The sequence below is a fragment of the Lolium rigidum genome, chromosome 4, assembly GCF_022539505.1.
Source record: "Lolium rigidum isolate FL_2022 chromosome 4, APGP_CSIRO_Lrig_0.1, whole genome shotgun sequence".
Taxonomy (NCBI): domain Eukaryota; kingdom Viridiplantae; phylum Streptophyta; class Magnoliopsida; order Poales; family Poaceae; genus Lolium; species Lolium rigidum.
In genome coordinates, this window is record NC_061511.1 from 65,776,170 (window position 1) to 65,792,457 (window position 16,288).

Below are 16,288 nucleotides of genomic sequence, written 5' to 3' on the forward strand. Positions count from 1 at the left end.
GATGCCCCATCTGATGGAACGAAATCTCTTCTGTCAAAGATACAAAACCGTGGCAAAATTTGAAGACTTTCATCAGCTCTCGTGGAAACTTTTGAAATTTGGCCGTGCTCCGCTCCAACAGTAACCACTGTACTCCCCAAATCGAGACGCTTGACCTAGCTCCGTTCCCCACTCTCGCCGCCGCCCCACATCTCCACTTCCCCCGCCCTAGCAGCGCCGCCGCGCCGCCGCGCCGGCGTCTCCTCTAGCCCAACCTGATGGCTTGAGGTCACTTTTCTCCATTCGAAAACCCAATTTCTCCGCGCGAGCTCCAATTTGACCGGAGTACCTCCCCATCCGCCGGAGCCCTAGAGGCCCAGAATGAAGGCGACGGCGTCGATGTGCAGCCCGCGCACGGTCCGGGGCACGCACACCTTCAAGATCGCCGGCTACAGCCTCCACAGGGGCCTCGGCGCCGGCAGGTACGTGCGCTCCGCCGCCTTCGACGTCGGCGGCTACCTCTGGCGCATCGAGTACTACCCCGACGCCGAGATGGAGATGAAGAACGGGGACTACGCCTCCGTCTCCCTCGAGCTCGTCACCGCCTTCGCCCAGGCCAGGGCCACCTTCGAGGTCAGGCTGCTCGACCAGGCCGGCAAGCTGCCGCCCTCCGTCGTGCTCGCCCGGTACAAGCCCCTGCTGTTCCGCTCCAACCCGCCCACCTACATGAGCGAGGACTTCCTGCAGCCATTGCCCTACCTGCACGGCGACGACAGCCTCGTGGTCGAGTGCGACATCACAGTCATCAAAGAACCAGAGCTGGCGCTGATCGCGACTACCTTCGACATCAAAGTGCCCCCCTCGGACTTGTCGGACAACCTCAAAGAACTGCTGGAGACGGGGGAGGAAACAGACGTCACCTTCGAGGTCCGGGGGGAGGTGTTCCCCGCGCACAAGCTCGTGCTCGCGATGCGGTCGCGGGTCTTCAAAGCCGACCTCTTCGGCCCGATGGGCGACAGGACAAGGAAGACCATACCCGTAGAGGATATGCAGCCCGCTGTCTTCGGCGCGTTGCTCCACTTCATCTACACGGATTCGCTTCCATCCATGGAGCATCTTTTTGGAGACGATGCTGAGGAAATGGTGAAGCACCTGCTAGTGGCTGCGGACAGGTACGCCATGGAAAGGATGAAGGTGCTGTGCGAGAGCATCCTTTGCAGGACTCTTAGTGTCCGCAATGTCACCACTACTCTAGCTCTAGCCGACCAGCACCAGTGCAGCCGCCTCAAAGATGCTTGCCTTGACTTTATCGCTTCTCCGGACAGAACGGATGCTGTGGTGGCAAGCGAAGGCTATGCTTGCCTCAAAAGATCTTGCCCTGCTGTCGTAGCAGATATCTTCGAGAGGGCAACCAAGTCCCGCAAAATCTAGTATCCTCATCCTTGGTTATTATTAGCTGTATATAGATCATGAAATTTGTTTTATCATTCAGTTATTAATTCTTGTGATCTTGTCATTTGAGAATCTCAGGCTCTTGCAAATGATGATCTCTCTATGTGATGATGATGCAACATCTTAACTATGTATTTTATCTAATGCCGCATCTGAATAAAATCTGGGCTAGCTTGCTACTATTCTCTAAAATGGTTTGTTCTTCTGACTAAAAAGATGATCTTGCAAATGATGATCTCAGGCTCTTGCAAATGATGATCTCTCTATGTGATGATGATGCGGCATCTTAACTATGTCCTGTATCTAATGCCGCATCTGAATAAAATCTGGGCTAGCTTGCTACTATTCTCTAAAATGGTTTGTTCTTCTGAGTTCTGACTAAAAAGTTTGTTTACTGTTATAGACTTCCCGTTTATGCGCTCTTTTAATTTCTCAAAGCAGTGACTAATGTCCCAGTAAATCCTGTGCTAGGTTGCTAGACTGGCTGCTTTCATTGTGAATTGTCAAATAAGAAAATATCAACATTATGTCTGCAGTTATACTCTGTTTTTGTTCAGCACACCATATCTTCTACAGTATGAAATATGTTGTCCACATTTTGTGCAATATCACATACTTCTTTTGGAGGCAATGCAAACTATGAAGCATTTGTGTTCACTTTACAATAAACCATGGGACTTTTTTTTAACCTACTGTGCAATTTAATACTACTCAATTACCAATTTATGAACTAGTAGTTGGTCATTAACATTAAATTCACATCCTGATCAAGCTAAATTAAGATTTCTTAGGCCTGTTTTAATTGATCGAATGTTGCGGATATGTAACCATGAAGTTTAGATCACCACTTGAAGGCTACTAGCTTAGGTTTCCTGTACTTGTCAAACTGTGTATGGACCAGCTTTTTCATTCATGCTCATATTACTTGCACAGTAAGGGAAAGTGACACATCTGGATCATACTCCCTCCCGTCCCTAAAGGCTACTGCCTTAGACATATGTAAAGTCAAACTTAGAACTTCAACTACCAATATCTTTAAAAATATCCTGATTAGATATATTAAATTCATATGAATTAATTGGTCTCTTACATAAATTCATTAGTTTATATGAGTATGTTTTCATGCTTCTATATGGAGACCTCCAATAGATATCTTCTGAGTTCCAAGGTACTAGTGTTATTTATATTCTGATTCTTTTAATGGAGTAATGCACATCCTTCCTTGTTTTTAAACTTTAGCCTCAAATATTTAACAAGGAATAGAAGCATCTATGGTACATAAACACTTTGCTTTTCTGAACATCCATTAATCATCCTACATGTGGGACGTGGTCTTAGTCCGGCGAAACGGTAAAATGTTGAGGCAGGGGAAAGTTATGAAAATCCACAAAAAAAGATATTTATACTTCTTAACCATGCCCATAAACAATACTCCTATGTTTATGTATACAGTTCTGCATTCATTCTACAGAAAGTATTTGCTGCCCTGAAATTTCCTCCCGTGTGCATATGTTCTAAAACAATGGGCACTTGGCCTGCCTAACTAACATCACATAGAGAACATGATGCTGATACTCATTTCAATGGATTAGTTAGTCTCAACCCTGATACTGGTTTTGATGGAAAGGGGTTTTCAGCCTGAGCCTTTTTTTGAACCAACTGTGCAGTTACATGCTCAATTACCAATGGATGAACTAGTAGTTTCTCATTAACACTACCACACGCTCAATTACCAATCTAATGGTGCATCTTATATATGAATAAAATCTGGGCTAGCTTGCTACTATTCTCTAAAACGGTTTATTCTTCTCACTAAAATGTTTGTTAACTGTTATAGACTTTCCGTTTGTGTCCTCTTTTAATTTCTCAAAGCAGTGACTAATGTCCCAGTAAATCATTGAATAGTGCTAGGTTGCTAGGCTGGCTACTTTCATTGTGAATTGTCAAATAAGCAAATATAAACATTATGTTAGCAGGGTTTTCTTTTTTTTTTATGTCGAGGAACATTGTATTAGCAGCTTGATGAGCAACAAAATTTGTGTTATATTTTGTTGTTGCCATTGTGCCAGTTATACTCTATTTTTGTTTAGCACACCATATCTTCTACAGTATAAATATCGTGTCCATATTTTGTGTAATATCAGATAGTTCTTTTGGAGGCAATGAAAACTTTGAAGCATTTGGATTCACTGTACAGTAAACCCTGAACCTTTTTAACCAACTGCCAATTAAACACTCAATAACCAGTTGATGAACTAGTAGTTGGTCATTAACAGTTTCACATGTTGATCACCCGAAATTTAAGTTTTTTTTAGACCTGCTTTAATTGATCGTATGTTGCGGATTTGTAACCATGAATGCTAGATCACCACTTGAAGGCTACCAGCTTAGGTTGGCCTGTTGTTATGGTCGGTTTGACCTATACACGCAGGAAGCCCACTAGTGGCTAGTTATGGGCTTAGCCCAAGTAAATTAGGGGCTTAGCCCAAGTAAATTAGGGTTTAGAGGAGGCCGTCCTCCTATATAAACACTTGTATCCCTTCGAGATTAATCGGACAATATTCGGCATCAATACTCGTCTCGTCTCCTCGAAGGGAGACGGGAGACCCTCGTGCCCCCGCCGCAACAACCCTAGCCGCCGCCTCCTTCCTCCGCGACGGCGCCCGGCCCGCCGGCGCCGAGCTGCTCCAACCTCTCCGCCCTCACTTCCACCCTTACAATCTCCGCCCTAGACCCGGTAGAACCCTAGTCTCTACCACTTTGGTATCGGATTGCCTAGGTCTCATGGGCTCCAACAGCCCCCCGTCGACCCCATCGCCGCCACGTCCGCCGCCGCCACCAACACCACCACCGCCACCGCCGCCGCCATGACCGGCGCCCACGCACCGCAGTGGAGCCGCCGCCGCCTCCAACGGAGACCGAGGCCGCCGCCGCCCCCACGGGCCTCGACCTCCTGCCCGCTACTTTGGCGGACCTCGCCGGCGGTCTCCGCGCCATCCGTTTCGAGCTCGCGGAGATCAAGGCCGGCCGGCACCCGCCGCCCCCGCCGGCCGCCGTTCCGCCGCCGCCCCCACCGGCCGCCGTTCCGCCGCCGCCCCCACCGGCCGCCGTTCGCGCCGCCCCCACCGCCCGCCTCCGCCGCCAACAACGGTCGCCCCGCGTGGTGGCCGCCATCGCCTTCGCCAATTCCCACATGGATCGACGCGTCGCCCGTCTACACTCGGGACCGCGGCGCGGACGACGGTTCGGCAGCCCGCCCACCCCTTTGGCGGTACCGGCGGGTTTGCGGCCCCCTTCGCCGCGAGCACGTCCTTCAACCCGGGCCGCCGGGAGGGCACCCCCGAGGTCCCGCCTGCGGCACGCCAGCCGCCCCGCTTCACCAAGCCGGAGTTCGCCACCTACGACGGCGCCACCGATCCCCCGAACCGGCCGAACCGGTGTGAGCAGTTCTTTCGGGGGCAGCGGACGCTCGGCCGCCGACCGCACGTGGATCGCCTCCTATCACCTACGGGCGCCGCGCGGACTTGGTACTACGCCCTCGAGCAGGACGAGGGCGGGATGCCGTCCCGGGAGCGCTTCCGCGACCCGTGCCTCCGGCCGGTTTGGGCTGACCCTACGCGGAAGCCGCCTCGCCGAGCCGGGACGCCTCGCCTTCACCACCACGGTCCGAGGACTTCGCCGACCGTTGTCGGCGCTCGCGTGCCATGCCCCGGGCGTCTCGGCGCGGCAGCCGCGCCGATCTCTTCGTCGGCGGCCTCCCCGACTACATCCGCGTCGACGTCGAGATGCGCGAGCTCGCGGACTCGCGGACGGCCATGTACTACGCACGGGCCTACGAGCAGCGCGCCATCGCCATGCGAGCAGGTCTACGCGCAACGTGGCAGCGCTCGTCCCGCGCTCCGACCCGCCCCGACGCCCACCGCCCCGCCGCGCCCGCGCCGGCCGCCGCTCCCGCGGGCCCTCTCGCGCCGACTCGCCCTTCAAGCGGCCGACGGCCGCGGAGCAACTCGAGCGGCGCCGCCAAGGGCCGTGCTTCAACCGCGACGAGAAGTACGCGTCGGGCCACACGTGCGCCCGCCTCTTCTACTCGGAGACCGTCGACGACGCCGACGTGGAGGCTCTTACCGCCGAGCTCGCGGCCGCCACCGTCACTGAGGCCGGTGTCACGACCTACGCGCCGGTCGACGCGTCCGCCTTCGTCGTCTCTCTTCATGCTATGGCGGGCATCAAGACGGCAAAGACGATGCTGCTCCCGGTGACGATCAATGGGGAGCGTCTCCACCGCGGCCGGTGGACACGGGCTCGACGCACAACTTCCTATCCAACACCGCCATGCGCCGCCTCGCTCTCCGGCCGGCGGGATCGGAGAAGTACGGCGTCACCGTCGCCAACGGGGACCGTCTTACGTGCCGTGGCGTGGCGCGACAGGTTCCCGTGCTCGTAGGCGACGAGCCATTCTCCATCGACTCGCGTCGGCATCGACTTGGGCTGCTACGACTTCATCCTCGGCCTCGATTTCCCGAGCACCTTAGGCCCCATCCTTTGGGACCTCGACGTGCTCGTCCCTCATCTTCCGGCGCGAGGGCGGCCGCCGTGTTCACCGGACGGGCTTGGGCAGCACCGGCGCATCCCCGCGGCTCCACCCGATGGCCGCCGCGCTTGACGAGGCGCACCCGCTCCCGGCCGACTTACCGCAGCGGACACGGCGACCTCTTCGACGAGCCGCAGGGCCTCCCTCCCTCGCGGCCCCGTGACCACCGCATACACCCGCTGCCGAACACGGCGCCCGTCGCCGTGCGGCCGTACCGGTACCCCCAGCTGCAGAAGGACGAGCTCGAGCGCCGGGTGGCGGTCATGCTAGCACAGGGCATCATCCGGATTTCGACGTCGCCGTTCGCGCCCCCGTGCTCCTTGTGCGCAAGACCGACGGTACGTGGCGCTTCGCATCGACTTTCGCGCCCTCAACATCGTCACGTCCAAGGACAAGTTCCCCATCCCCGTCGTGGATGAGCTCCTCGGACGAGCTGCATGGCGCGCGCTTCTTCACCAAGCTCGACTTGCGCTCGGGCTATCATCGGTGCGCATGCACCCGGACGACATCGCCAAGACGGCGTTCCGCACTCACCATGGCCACTACGAGTTTTTGGTGATGCCGTTCGGCCTCTCCAACGCGCCGGCGACCTTCCGGGCCCCGATGAACGACGTGCTCAGCCCCTACTTACGACGCTTTGTGCTTGTTTTCTTTGATGATATTTTGATCTACGGCGCATCCCGGGCGGAGCACCTGCAAGCACGTGGCCATCATCTTCAACGAGCTTCGAGCGCATCGTCTTCATCTCAAGCGCTCGAAGTGCTCGTTTGGCACGACCTCCGTCGCGTACTTGGGCCACGTCATCTCCGCCGACGGTGTCGCGATGGACGCGGACAAGGTCGCCGCCGTCGCCGCCCGGCCGACGCCCCAGTCGCCGCGAGCTCTTCGCGGATTTTTGGGCCTCGCGGGATACTACCGGCGGTACATCCGAGGACTTCGGCCTCATCGCCGCGCCTCTCACGCGCCCGCTTCGCCGCGACGCTTTCTCCCGGGACGAGGAGGCGGCCACGGCCTTCGCCGCCCTGCAGCGGGCACTCACGACGGGCCCCGTTCTTCGGATGCCGGACTTCGACGAGCCGTTTGTGGTGGACTCGCGACGCCTCCGGCATCGGCTCCGGCGCCGTCCTTCACCAAGGCGAGGGGCCACTCGCTTTCTTCGGCCGCCCTTTCGCCGCGCGCCACCACAAGCTCGCCGCATATGAGCGCGAGCTGATCGGGCTGGTCCGAGCGGTGCGCCACCGGCGGGCGTATCTTTGGGGCCGGACATTCCGTGTGCGCACGGACCACTACGGCCTGAAGTTCTTGCTCGGATCGGCGCCTCTCCACGGTGCCGCGGCATCGGTGGATCAGCAAGCTCTTCGGCTTCGACTTCACCGTCGAGTACCGCCCGGCCGCCTCAACACGGTCGCCGACGCCTCGTCCCGCCGCGACATCGACGACGCCGCGGATGCGCCCACGGTCGGTGCGGCCTTCGCATCCACTCCGGGCCATCTTTCGCCTTCATCGACGAGGTTCGCCGCGCTACTACCGAGGCCGCGGATGCGCAGCAGCGCTGCGCCGGCGCTCGGCCGACGGCGAGCTGGCCGCGCCATGGCGCCCGGACGACGGACTACTCCTCCATGGGCGCCGCATCTTTGTGCCGGATCATGGAGACCTGCGCCACCGGGCCTTGTCCTTGGCGCATTCCGCGAGTCACGAGGGCGTCCGGAAGACCCCGCACCGTCTCCGCGCCGATTTTTACATTCCGGGGGATGGCGTCCCGGTGCGAGACCGGGTGCGAGCGTGTGTCACATGCCGGCGGAACAAGACGGAAACGCTCCGTCCGGCGGGCTTACCGCAACCGCCGGACGTGCCGTCCCGGTGTGGGCGGACATCTCCATGGACTTCATCGAGGGGCTGCCGAAGGTTGGCGGCAAGTCCGTCATCCTCACGGTGGTCGACCGTTTCTCCAAGTACGCGCACTTCATCGCCCTCGGCCATCCCTATACGGCGGCGTCCGTGGCACGCGCCTTCTTCGACGGCATCGTTCGCCTCCATGGGTTTCCGTCCTCCATCGTCAGTGATCGTGATCCCGTGTTCACGGGTCACGTCCGGAGGGACCTCTTTGGGTTGGCAGGCGTGAAGCTCCGCATGAGCACGGCGTTTCATCCTCGGACGGACGGCCGGCCGGAGGTCGTCAACAAGATCATCGCCATGTACCTGCGCCGCATCACCGGGGATCGTCCACGAGCTTGGGTGGACCGGCCGGCGTGGGCCGAGTACCGCTACAACACGTCCTACCACTCCGCGCTGCACACTACTCCCTTTGAGGTGGTCTACGGGAGGCCACCACCGGCGATGCTTCCCTATGCGTCCGGCACGGCCCGTACCGACACGGCGGATGAACTCGCCGCGTACCCGCGACGAGATACGCGGCCGAGGCGCGCCGGCCGACTTCTTCGGGCTCGGCAGCTGGCTAGGAAGTACTATGATGCTCATCATCGCGAGGCGGAGTTTGCGGTGGACGACCGGGTCCGGCTCCGCCTTCTTCACCGGACGACCCGGTCCTTGGACCCGCGCTCCCGGCGCAAGTTGGGCCCTCGTTACCCCGGTCCTTTCCGTGTGCTTGGAGCGCATCGGCAAGCTCGCCTACCGCCTCGAGTTGCCTCGCGGGCTCGCGCCTCCACGACGTCTTCAACGTCGGTCTCCCGAAGGCCTACCGGGGCGACCCTCCTCTCGCACCACCAGCTCTTCCACCTACTTCGGATGGGCGTCTCGAGCCTGCCCCGGCGAGTGTGGCTCGCGTGTTGAAGGCCCAGCGAGCGCCGTGGTGTTTGGCACGTCTTGGTGCATTGGACGGGCCTGCCGGAGGACGAGGCGACTTGGGAGAAGCTTGAAGATCTCCGCCGGCAGTTTCCGGAAGTTCAGCTCGAGGACGAGCTGTTTGAGAAGGCGGGGAGAGATGTTATGGTCGGTTTGACCTATACACGCAGGAAGCCCACTAGTGGCTAGTTATGGGCTTAGCCCAAGTAAATTAGGGGCTTAGCCCAAGTAAATTAGGGTTTAGAGGAGGCCGTCCTCCTATATAAACACTTGTATCCCTTCGAGATTAATCGGACAATATTCGGTATCAATACTGTCTCGTCTCCTGAAGGGAGACGGGAGACCCCTGTGCCCCCGCCGCAACAACCCTAGCCGCCGCCTCCTTCCTCCGCGACGGCGCCCAGCCGCCGGCGCCGAGCTCTCCAACCTCTCCGCCCTCACTTCCACCCTTACAATCTCCGCCCTAGACCCGGTAGAACCCTAGTCTCTACCACCTGTACTTGTCAAACTGGGTATGGACCGAATTTAAAGGTCCATGCTCATATTGCGTACACGTACATAGAAGAAGGGGAAGTGATACATCTGGATAATACTCCCTCCAGTCCCTAAAGGTTATTATGTTAGACATGGCCACATAGGTAAAATCAAACTTAGAACTTTAAAAAATATCTTGATTAGATACTTTAAATTCATATGAATTAATTGGTCTCTTACATAAATTCGTTGGTTTATATAAGTATATTTTTATGTCGGGGAACAGTGTATTAGCAGCTTGATGAGCAACAAAATTTGTATTAAATTTTGTTTTTGCCATTGTGCCAGTTATACTCTGTTTTTGTTCAGCACACCATATCTTATATAAACCAACGAATTTTGTGCAATATCACACTTCTTTTGGAGGCAATGAAAACTTTGAAGCATTTGGGTTCACTTTACAGTAAACCCTGAGCCTCGTGGTCGAGTGCGACATCACAGTCATGAAAGAATCCGAGCTGGCAGCGATGGCGACCACATTCGACATCCAAGTGCCCCCCTCAGACCTCTCACATAATCTTGGGCAACTGCTGGAGACCAGGGAGGAATCAGATGTCGCCTTCGAGGTCCAGGGGGAGGTTTTCCCCGCGCATAAGCTCATGCTCGCGATGCGGTCGCGGGTCTTCAAAGCCGACCTCTTTGGCCCGTTGGGCGACAGGACAAGACAGACCATACCCATAGAGGATATGCAGCCCGCTGTCTTCGGCGTGCTGCTTCACTTCATCTACACGGATTCGCTGCCATCCATGGAACATCTCGTTGGAGACGATGCCGAGGAAATGGTGAAGCACTTGCTAGTGGCTGCAGATAGGTACGCAATGGAAAGGATGAAGGTGCTGTGCGAGAGCACTGCAGGACTCTTAATGTCCAGAATGTCACCACTACTCTAGCTCTAGCCGACCAGCATCAGTGCAGCCACCTCAAAGATGCTTGCCTTGACTTTATCGCTTCTCCGGACAGAACAGGTGATGTGGTGGCAAGCGAAGGCTATGCTTGCCTCAAAAGATCTTGCCCTGCTGTCATAGCAGATATCTTTGAGAGGGCAACCAAGTCCCGCAATATCTAGTATCATCATCCTTGGTTATTAGCTGTATATAGATTATGAGCTTCGTTTTATCATTCAGTTATTAATTCTTGGGATCTTTTAGTTTGAGAATCTCAGGCTCTTGCAAATGATGATCTCTCTATGTGATGATGATGCAGCATCTTAACTATGTCCTGTATCTAATGGCGCATCTGAATATAATCTGGGCTAGCTTGCTAGTAGCTACTATTCTCTAAAATGGTTTATTCTTCTGAATTCTGACTAAAAAAATTGTTTACTGTTATAGACTTTCCGTTTATGTGCTCTTTTAATTTCTGAAAGCAGTGACTAATGTCCCAGTAAATCATTGAATAGTGCTAGGTTGCTAGACTGGCTGCTTTCATTGTGAATTGTCAAATAAGCAAATATCAACATTATGTCTGCATGTTTCTTTTTTTTTTGTGTGGGGAACATTATATTAACAGCTTGAACAACAAAATTTGTGTTAAATTGTGTTGTTTCCATTGTGCCAGTTATACTCTGTTTTTGTTCAGCACACCGTATCTTCTACAATATAAAATATATTGTCCACATTTTGTGCAATATCACATACTTCTATGTTACAGTTCTGCATTCATTCTAAAGAAAGTATTTGCTGCCATGAAATTTCCTCCCGTGTGCATATGTTCTAAAACAATGGGCAATTGGCCTGCCTAACTAACATCACATAGAGAACATGATGCTGATACTCATTTCAATGGATTAGTTAGTCTCAACCCTGATACTGGTTTTGATGGAAAGGGGTATTTTGTCATTTTTTTTTCACTCTTTGGCCTGGTCTCAAGTTAAATTTCTCCTTAGAGCATTCATTTGCTTACAATGGTTGGTTCATCAGCAAGCACAAAGGTAAACTTACTGCTATTTTCTCGTGAACGAGTTTGAGGGATTAGTTTTTCTTAGTTATTACATAGGTTATCTTCAGATTCCATGGAGTGACTAATTCTGCTTCAAGTTTTCACAGTGCTGTTTCATAACCATTTCCTTGCAATTTGCTTCAGCTACAATGGGTTAGCAAATTATGCTTCAGTTTACTTTTTCTTGCTCTGGAGCAATTGGTAATTCGTGATTGCAATGAAACAACCTGCTTCAAGGTAGTTTGCCTAGTGCAGAAGCTCCACTACCTTCAGGTGACAAGATGGGTGATATACATCAATACTCCAAAAACTGTCCACTCTTATACACCAGGAGGCCTGAATACAAATCTCTCTAGGGGATCCTGTGCAAATCATACAATATGTCTTATTATTTATTTTCAGGATTCAGTTCAACATGGTCTGTTATTGTCATACCGAGCTTGTGTCTATTATGTTTTAGTATATGCTAACCAGTGCTTCAGAACTTTAAATCATCACGTGCTAGAGATATCCATGTAATACTTGTACTGTTGAACATAATTAAATACCGGAGGCATCTTTTTTCTGACAATAGCGCCCAGAAAGTTCCTGCACTTCAAGTACTTGGACCTTGTATATTTATCACTTTGGATGGCCAAGCTTATTTTTTGATAGACTGTAGGGAAGACCCCAACAGTACAAGATGTACAGATTTATTCCACAGTCTTAGTTTCTTTTCCCTGGTTTCTCTTAGGGTGCTTCTCTTGTCTCAGTGACTTTATTCTCTCCCATAAGTCGCTCCCTCGAAGTTATTGATAGTGAAACCATTAAATTGACCAATATTCTTTTGGAGATTAGAGGCCTCTACTTTTGTTAGTGATTTTTTTTCTGAGCAAAGGTGGGTGAGAGCCAGTCTGAAAATTTGCATAAAAAAAAGATCTTAACAAGATACATTATACTGGAAAAAACTAATTGAAATAAAAACATAACAGTAATCTGCTCTGCGTGTGGCCGGATTTATTGGTGTAATCTTCTCATTTTATTATCCTGCATGCATATGAGGAAGGATGGTCTTCTGGCGCGAGATCTCGACGGCGTGCTCGAAGTTCGCGTTGTTGATGAACTTGCGCTGCTCCTCCTTCAGCCTCTGGAAGCAATGCGCGTTCAAGGACGCCAGGATCGCCGCCTGCTCCATGTCAGCAGGGGCCTGCGCAGCTCGCCCCATTGCGCCGCCTCCTCCGCCACCTTAGCTTCTGCGTCTGCGATGTACGTCTCGTCCCACTCTGCGAACCATGGATCGACAGAGTCGTCGGAGCTGTAGTCGATGTCGGTGTCGGGCTGCGGCTGTGCTGGTGGTTGAGGCGCCACAGGCGGCGTGTGGCCGTTGCGGTCAAGCATGGAGTAGGCCGTATGGAGCCGCCGCGACATTGTTGTGGTGGAGAGGAGAGGATAGCGCGGCGGTGGTGGAGGAGATGAGAGAGGATAGCGCAGCTACGGTGGTGGAGATGAGAGGATAGCGCCGCGGCGGTGGACAGCGTACGTACTAAATAGGGGTGCCAACTACCCGCATTTACAGCGGCGTAGACGGGTGGACGCCGCGTGGCCAGTTGCCACCCTCGTCGTTGTCTCGGTTTCCATGCAGGAGACCATTAACACCGACGACCAACCTTCCCGCGTCGTTTCCAACGCGACCTCTCGCTGTAGAGGCGGCCCCACCCGCGAAAACCGACGTGCCAAGAGGCGCCGGCACGCCCGATTCTTGCCCTTCGTGAAGGGGCCGACATGGGGCTGCTAGCGCTTCTATTGGGTTCGAAAAAGCACTGATGCTTTTTGAGGCGCGCCGGTGCGAGTCCATTTTCGATGCCGGCCCCCAAAAATACTATCGGAGCCGCTATCGAAGCCGCCGGTGGAGATGCTCTTATAGATACGAACAATCGAATATACACTTACTCCTATAATCACACGTAAGGACAACCAATCTCAATGAGCACCTTCATGAGCACGACTGGATGAGTGCACGAAACTAATGCCACGAGTCTTGATATTAACTAGGACTATTAATTGTGAACAGAAATTATTAAGATGTAAAAAGGTTTAATTAGTGGTATAGGCCGATAACGCTTCGGCCCTCCGCATCGCTCCCCGCGGGCGACGGGAGGGCGCCCAACCCTAATCCCCCGAACCACCTTGGCCCCGTCCTTCCCCAGCCGCCGCCGCCGCAGGCCGCCAGGCAAAGCCCACTCGGTGACGGCAGCAGCGGAGCGGCTCTTCCCCGGGCGTTGGGAGAGGGGGCACGGGGTCCTCTCCTCCTGGCGGTGGTGCTCCTCGGGCGTGGCTGGCTGCAGCGGCGGCGCAGGTCCTCGGGCGGCGCGGCGCTGGGCGGCGAGCTAGCGTTGCCATTGCCAGTTGGCGGCGGGGCGGCGTGGTGGGCGGTGGCGGTCCCCCGGCCCAGATCCGGGCCCTTTGGGACCCATCTGGGTTTCAACGGGCTGGCCTGGCGCTTCCAGGCTGCTTCTGGCGGGTGGGGTAGGTGGCCGGAGCGGCGGCAGCTGGGGTAAGGGCGCGCGTCCTGCAGCACCCGATGGGGGGTTTCACGAGCATGGACCAGGTGGGTCTATGCTCGGTAGGGCCAGGAGGGCCTGGTTTGCCCCTTGTCGGCATGTCCGGACGGGTACCGCCATTGGCGGTGGAGGCAGTTCCCTCCCGTGTGTCCTCTCCCTCGCAGCCCCTCATTTTCGTGTTCCCTTCTCGTTTTGCTGGCTTCGGTTTGCTGGCTGCGGGGAGATGACGTTGGTGTCTCTTAAGCCGTGGTGGTGCACGCTGGTGGGTGGTGAGGCTGGTGGAGCAGGATGGAGCGCTCGGGGCGGGGTGATGAGGGTCGGGAGAAATCCCTGTCAGTTGGCTGACACCGACGCGGTGACGCTTGCGGGCGCCACCCCTAGGGCGTTGGGTGAAGCTCTCCTCCCCTACCCCTGCGCGTACCGGGGAAAACCCTAGGACCAGTCCGGGCAGCAGCGTCGTCATCGTCGCATTCCTTCTTGAAGGTGTTGCTTGGTACGCAACGCTTCAGAATGCTAGGCGCGTGGTGGAATTCTCCGGAGGGCACAGCTGGTGTGAGACACTTTCGTTTTCGTCGATCTGGCCTCTATGGCTTTCTTTCTCTTTTCTTTCTTTTATGTTTTCTTTTGAGTTTAATTGTGCTTATGCCCCAGCACATGTATCATGTGGTTGCTATATTAATATAGCGAGACGAAAGCCTATTTCGAGGAAAGGTTTAATTAGTTTCCATGTGTTAGGTGTGTATTACGTGCACGGTACATCGCTCGGTAATTTACACGAGACAGTTTGGATTCTGGTACGTACTCGCTAATTAGGCAAGCGTTGCAGTGTCCTGTATATGTACGAGTCCTCTTCCGATTTATGTTAGAGCTGCTACCTCAGACCCTGTATTTGTACACGCGAAGGGGCGCTTCGGCTTGTAACCAGAGCTTGCAACCCAAAGTTTCGGCGTTGATGCGATAGAGAACACACGATCGATGAGGACGGCATCGATCTGCTCCCCATGTGCTGTGCGGGGCACGCACACCTTCACGATCACCGGCTACAGCCTTCACAGGGGCCTTGGCGTCGGCAAGTTCCTGAAGTCCGCTTCCTTCGACGTCGGCGGCTACCTCTGGTGCATCTGCTACTTCCCCGACGGGATTGTGCGGAGGAATGGAGGTTACGCTTCCGTTTATGTTGGCCTTGTGAATGAGTTGGTTGAGGGGAGTGCGTCGGTCGAGGTCAGGTTGCTCGACCAGGCCAACAAACTGCCACCGTCAGTGGTTCTCTCCAAGAAAAGGAGGTGCTTCAGCCTTGCGTGTGTTGGTGAGTTCTTACAACCATCAGCGTACCTGCGGGGCGACAACCTCGTGATTGAGTGCGAAATCACAGTTTTCAAAGAACCCGAGGTGACGCCCACTGCGACCACCATCGGCATCCCGGTTCCCCCCTCAGACTTGGCAGAGTATTTCAGAGAGCTCCTAGATAAAGGGGAGGAAGCAGATGTCGTCTTCGAGGTTAACGGCGAGGCTTTCCCTGCGCATAAGATTGTGGTTTCAGCGAGATCACCGGTCTTCAAAGCGGAGCTCTTTGGGCCTATGAGCGACAGGACAAGGCTGAACATAATCGTTGAAGATATGCAACCTACTGTTTTCAAGGCACTGCTGCACTTCGTCTACACAGATTCATTGCCTCCCGTGGAAAACCTAGATGCCGACGAGGGTAAAGAAATGGTTAAGCACTTGCTCGTGGCTGCAGATAGATATGCGATGGAAAGGATGAAGTTGATTTGTGAGAGCATTCTTTGCAAAGGACTTGACGTTGAGAACGTCACTGGTATATTAGCTCTAGCTGACCAGCATCACTGCAACGAACTCAAAGATGCTTGCCTTGAGTTTATCACTTCTCCAGAAAGAATGGATGATGTCATGGCAAGCCAAGGGTATGCTCGCCTCAAAAGATCATGTCCTTCTGCCGTAATAGATGTCTTCGAGAGGGCAAAAAAGCCCCGCATAATTTAGTATGCTCATCCGTAGTTAGCTTGAAATTATTGACTTCTCGGTTATTAGTTTCTAGTGATCTTTTGGAGAAGGGTATCCTTTTTCTAATTATCTCTGCATTTGATGGACATCCATCTTGCCGTCTCTTGTATGTGATGATGACTCATCTCATTTTTTAAACTATCCTAGCTTTGCTTGTATTCTAAAAATATGTTCCGAACTTCTCACTAAACAATCTATTTGCTGTTTAATTTTCCTGGCGTGTTTTTTTTTTAATTTCTTAATATAGTTAGTTATTACCCATTCTAACATTATTGAAAAGTATTGGTATGGCCATATCAATAGCGACTTCTGAAGAAGCAATACTCCCTCCAGCCCGAATTAATGGGTGTGTCCGTGTTCTAAGTTAATTTTACAATAACCCCCTCAACAGTTTAAATTCATTTAAAAATCGGTCCAAACCAAAGGGGCA

General features: G+C 53.8%; 2 protein-coding genes and 1 pseudogene across 2 annotated transcripts; all 3 read left to right on the plus strand.

Moving 5' to 3' along the window:
• The first annotated feature begins 247 nt into the window (after positions 1–247).
• LOC124649019 (BTB/POZ and MATH domain-containing protein 1-like) lies at positions 248–1,623 on the plus strand. The gene has a single exon (XM_047188699.1). It carries the CDS (start codon positions 361–363, stop codon positions 1,408–1,410), a length of 1,050 nt encoding a protein of 349 aa, XP_047044655.1. The 5' UTR covers positions 248–360; the 3' UTR covers positions 1,411–1,623.
• An 8,104-nt stretch (positions 1,624–9,727) lies between these two features.
• Positions 9,728–10,582, plus strand: LOC124647188 (annotated as a pseudogene).
• Positions 10,583–14,811: 4,229 nt separating this feature from the next.
• LOC124706419 (BTB/POZ and MATH domain-containing protein 2-like) lies at positions 14,812–15,837 on the plus strand. The gene has a single exon (XM_047238083.1). The coding sequence runs from the start codon at positions 14,812–14,814 to the stop codon at positions 15,835–15,837; it is 1,026 nt and encodes a 341-aa protein (XP_047094039.1).
• The last annotated feature ends 451 nt before the right edge of the window (positions 15,838–16,288 follow it).

Bases quoted from the DNA above. Each gene is read 5' to 3' on its own strand.
- LOC124649019 (XM_047188699.1), top strand. From the start codon at position 361: ATGAAGGCGACGGCGTCGATGTGCAGCCCGCGCACGGTCCGGGGCACG.
- LOC124706419 (XM_047238083.1), top strand. From the start codon at position 14,812: ATGAGGACGGCATCGATCTGCTCCCCATGTGCTGTGCGGGGCACGCAC.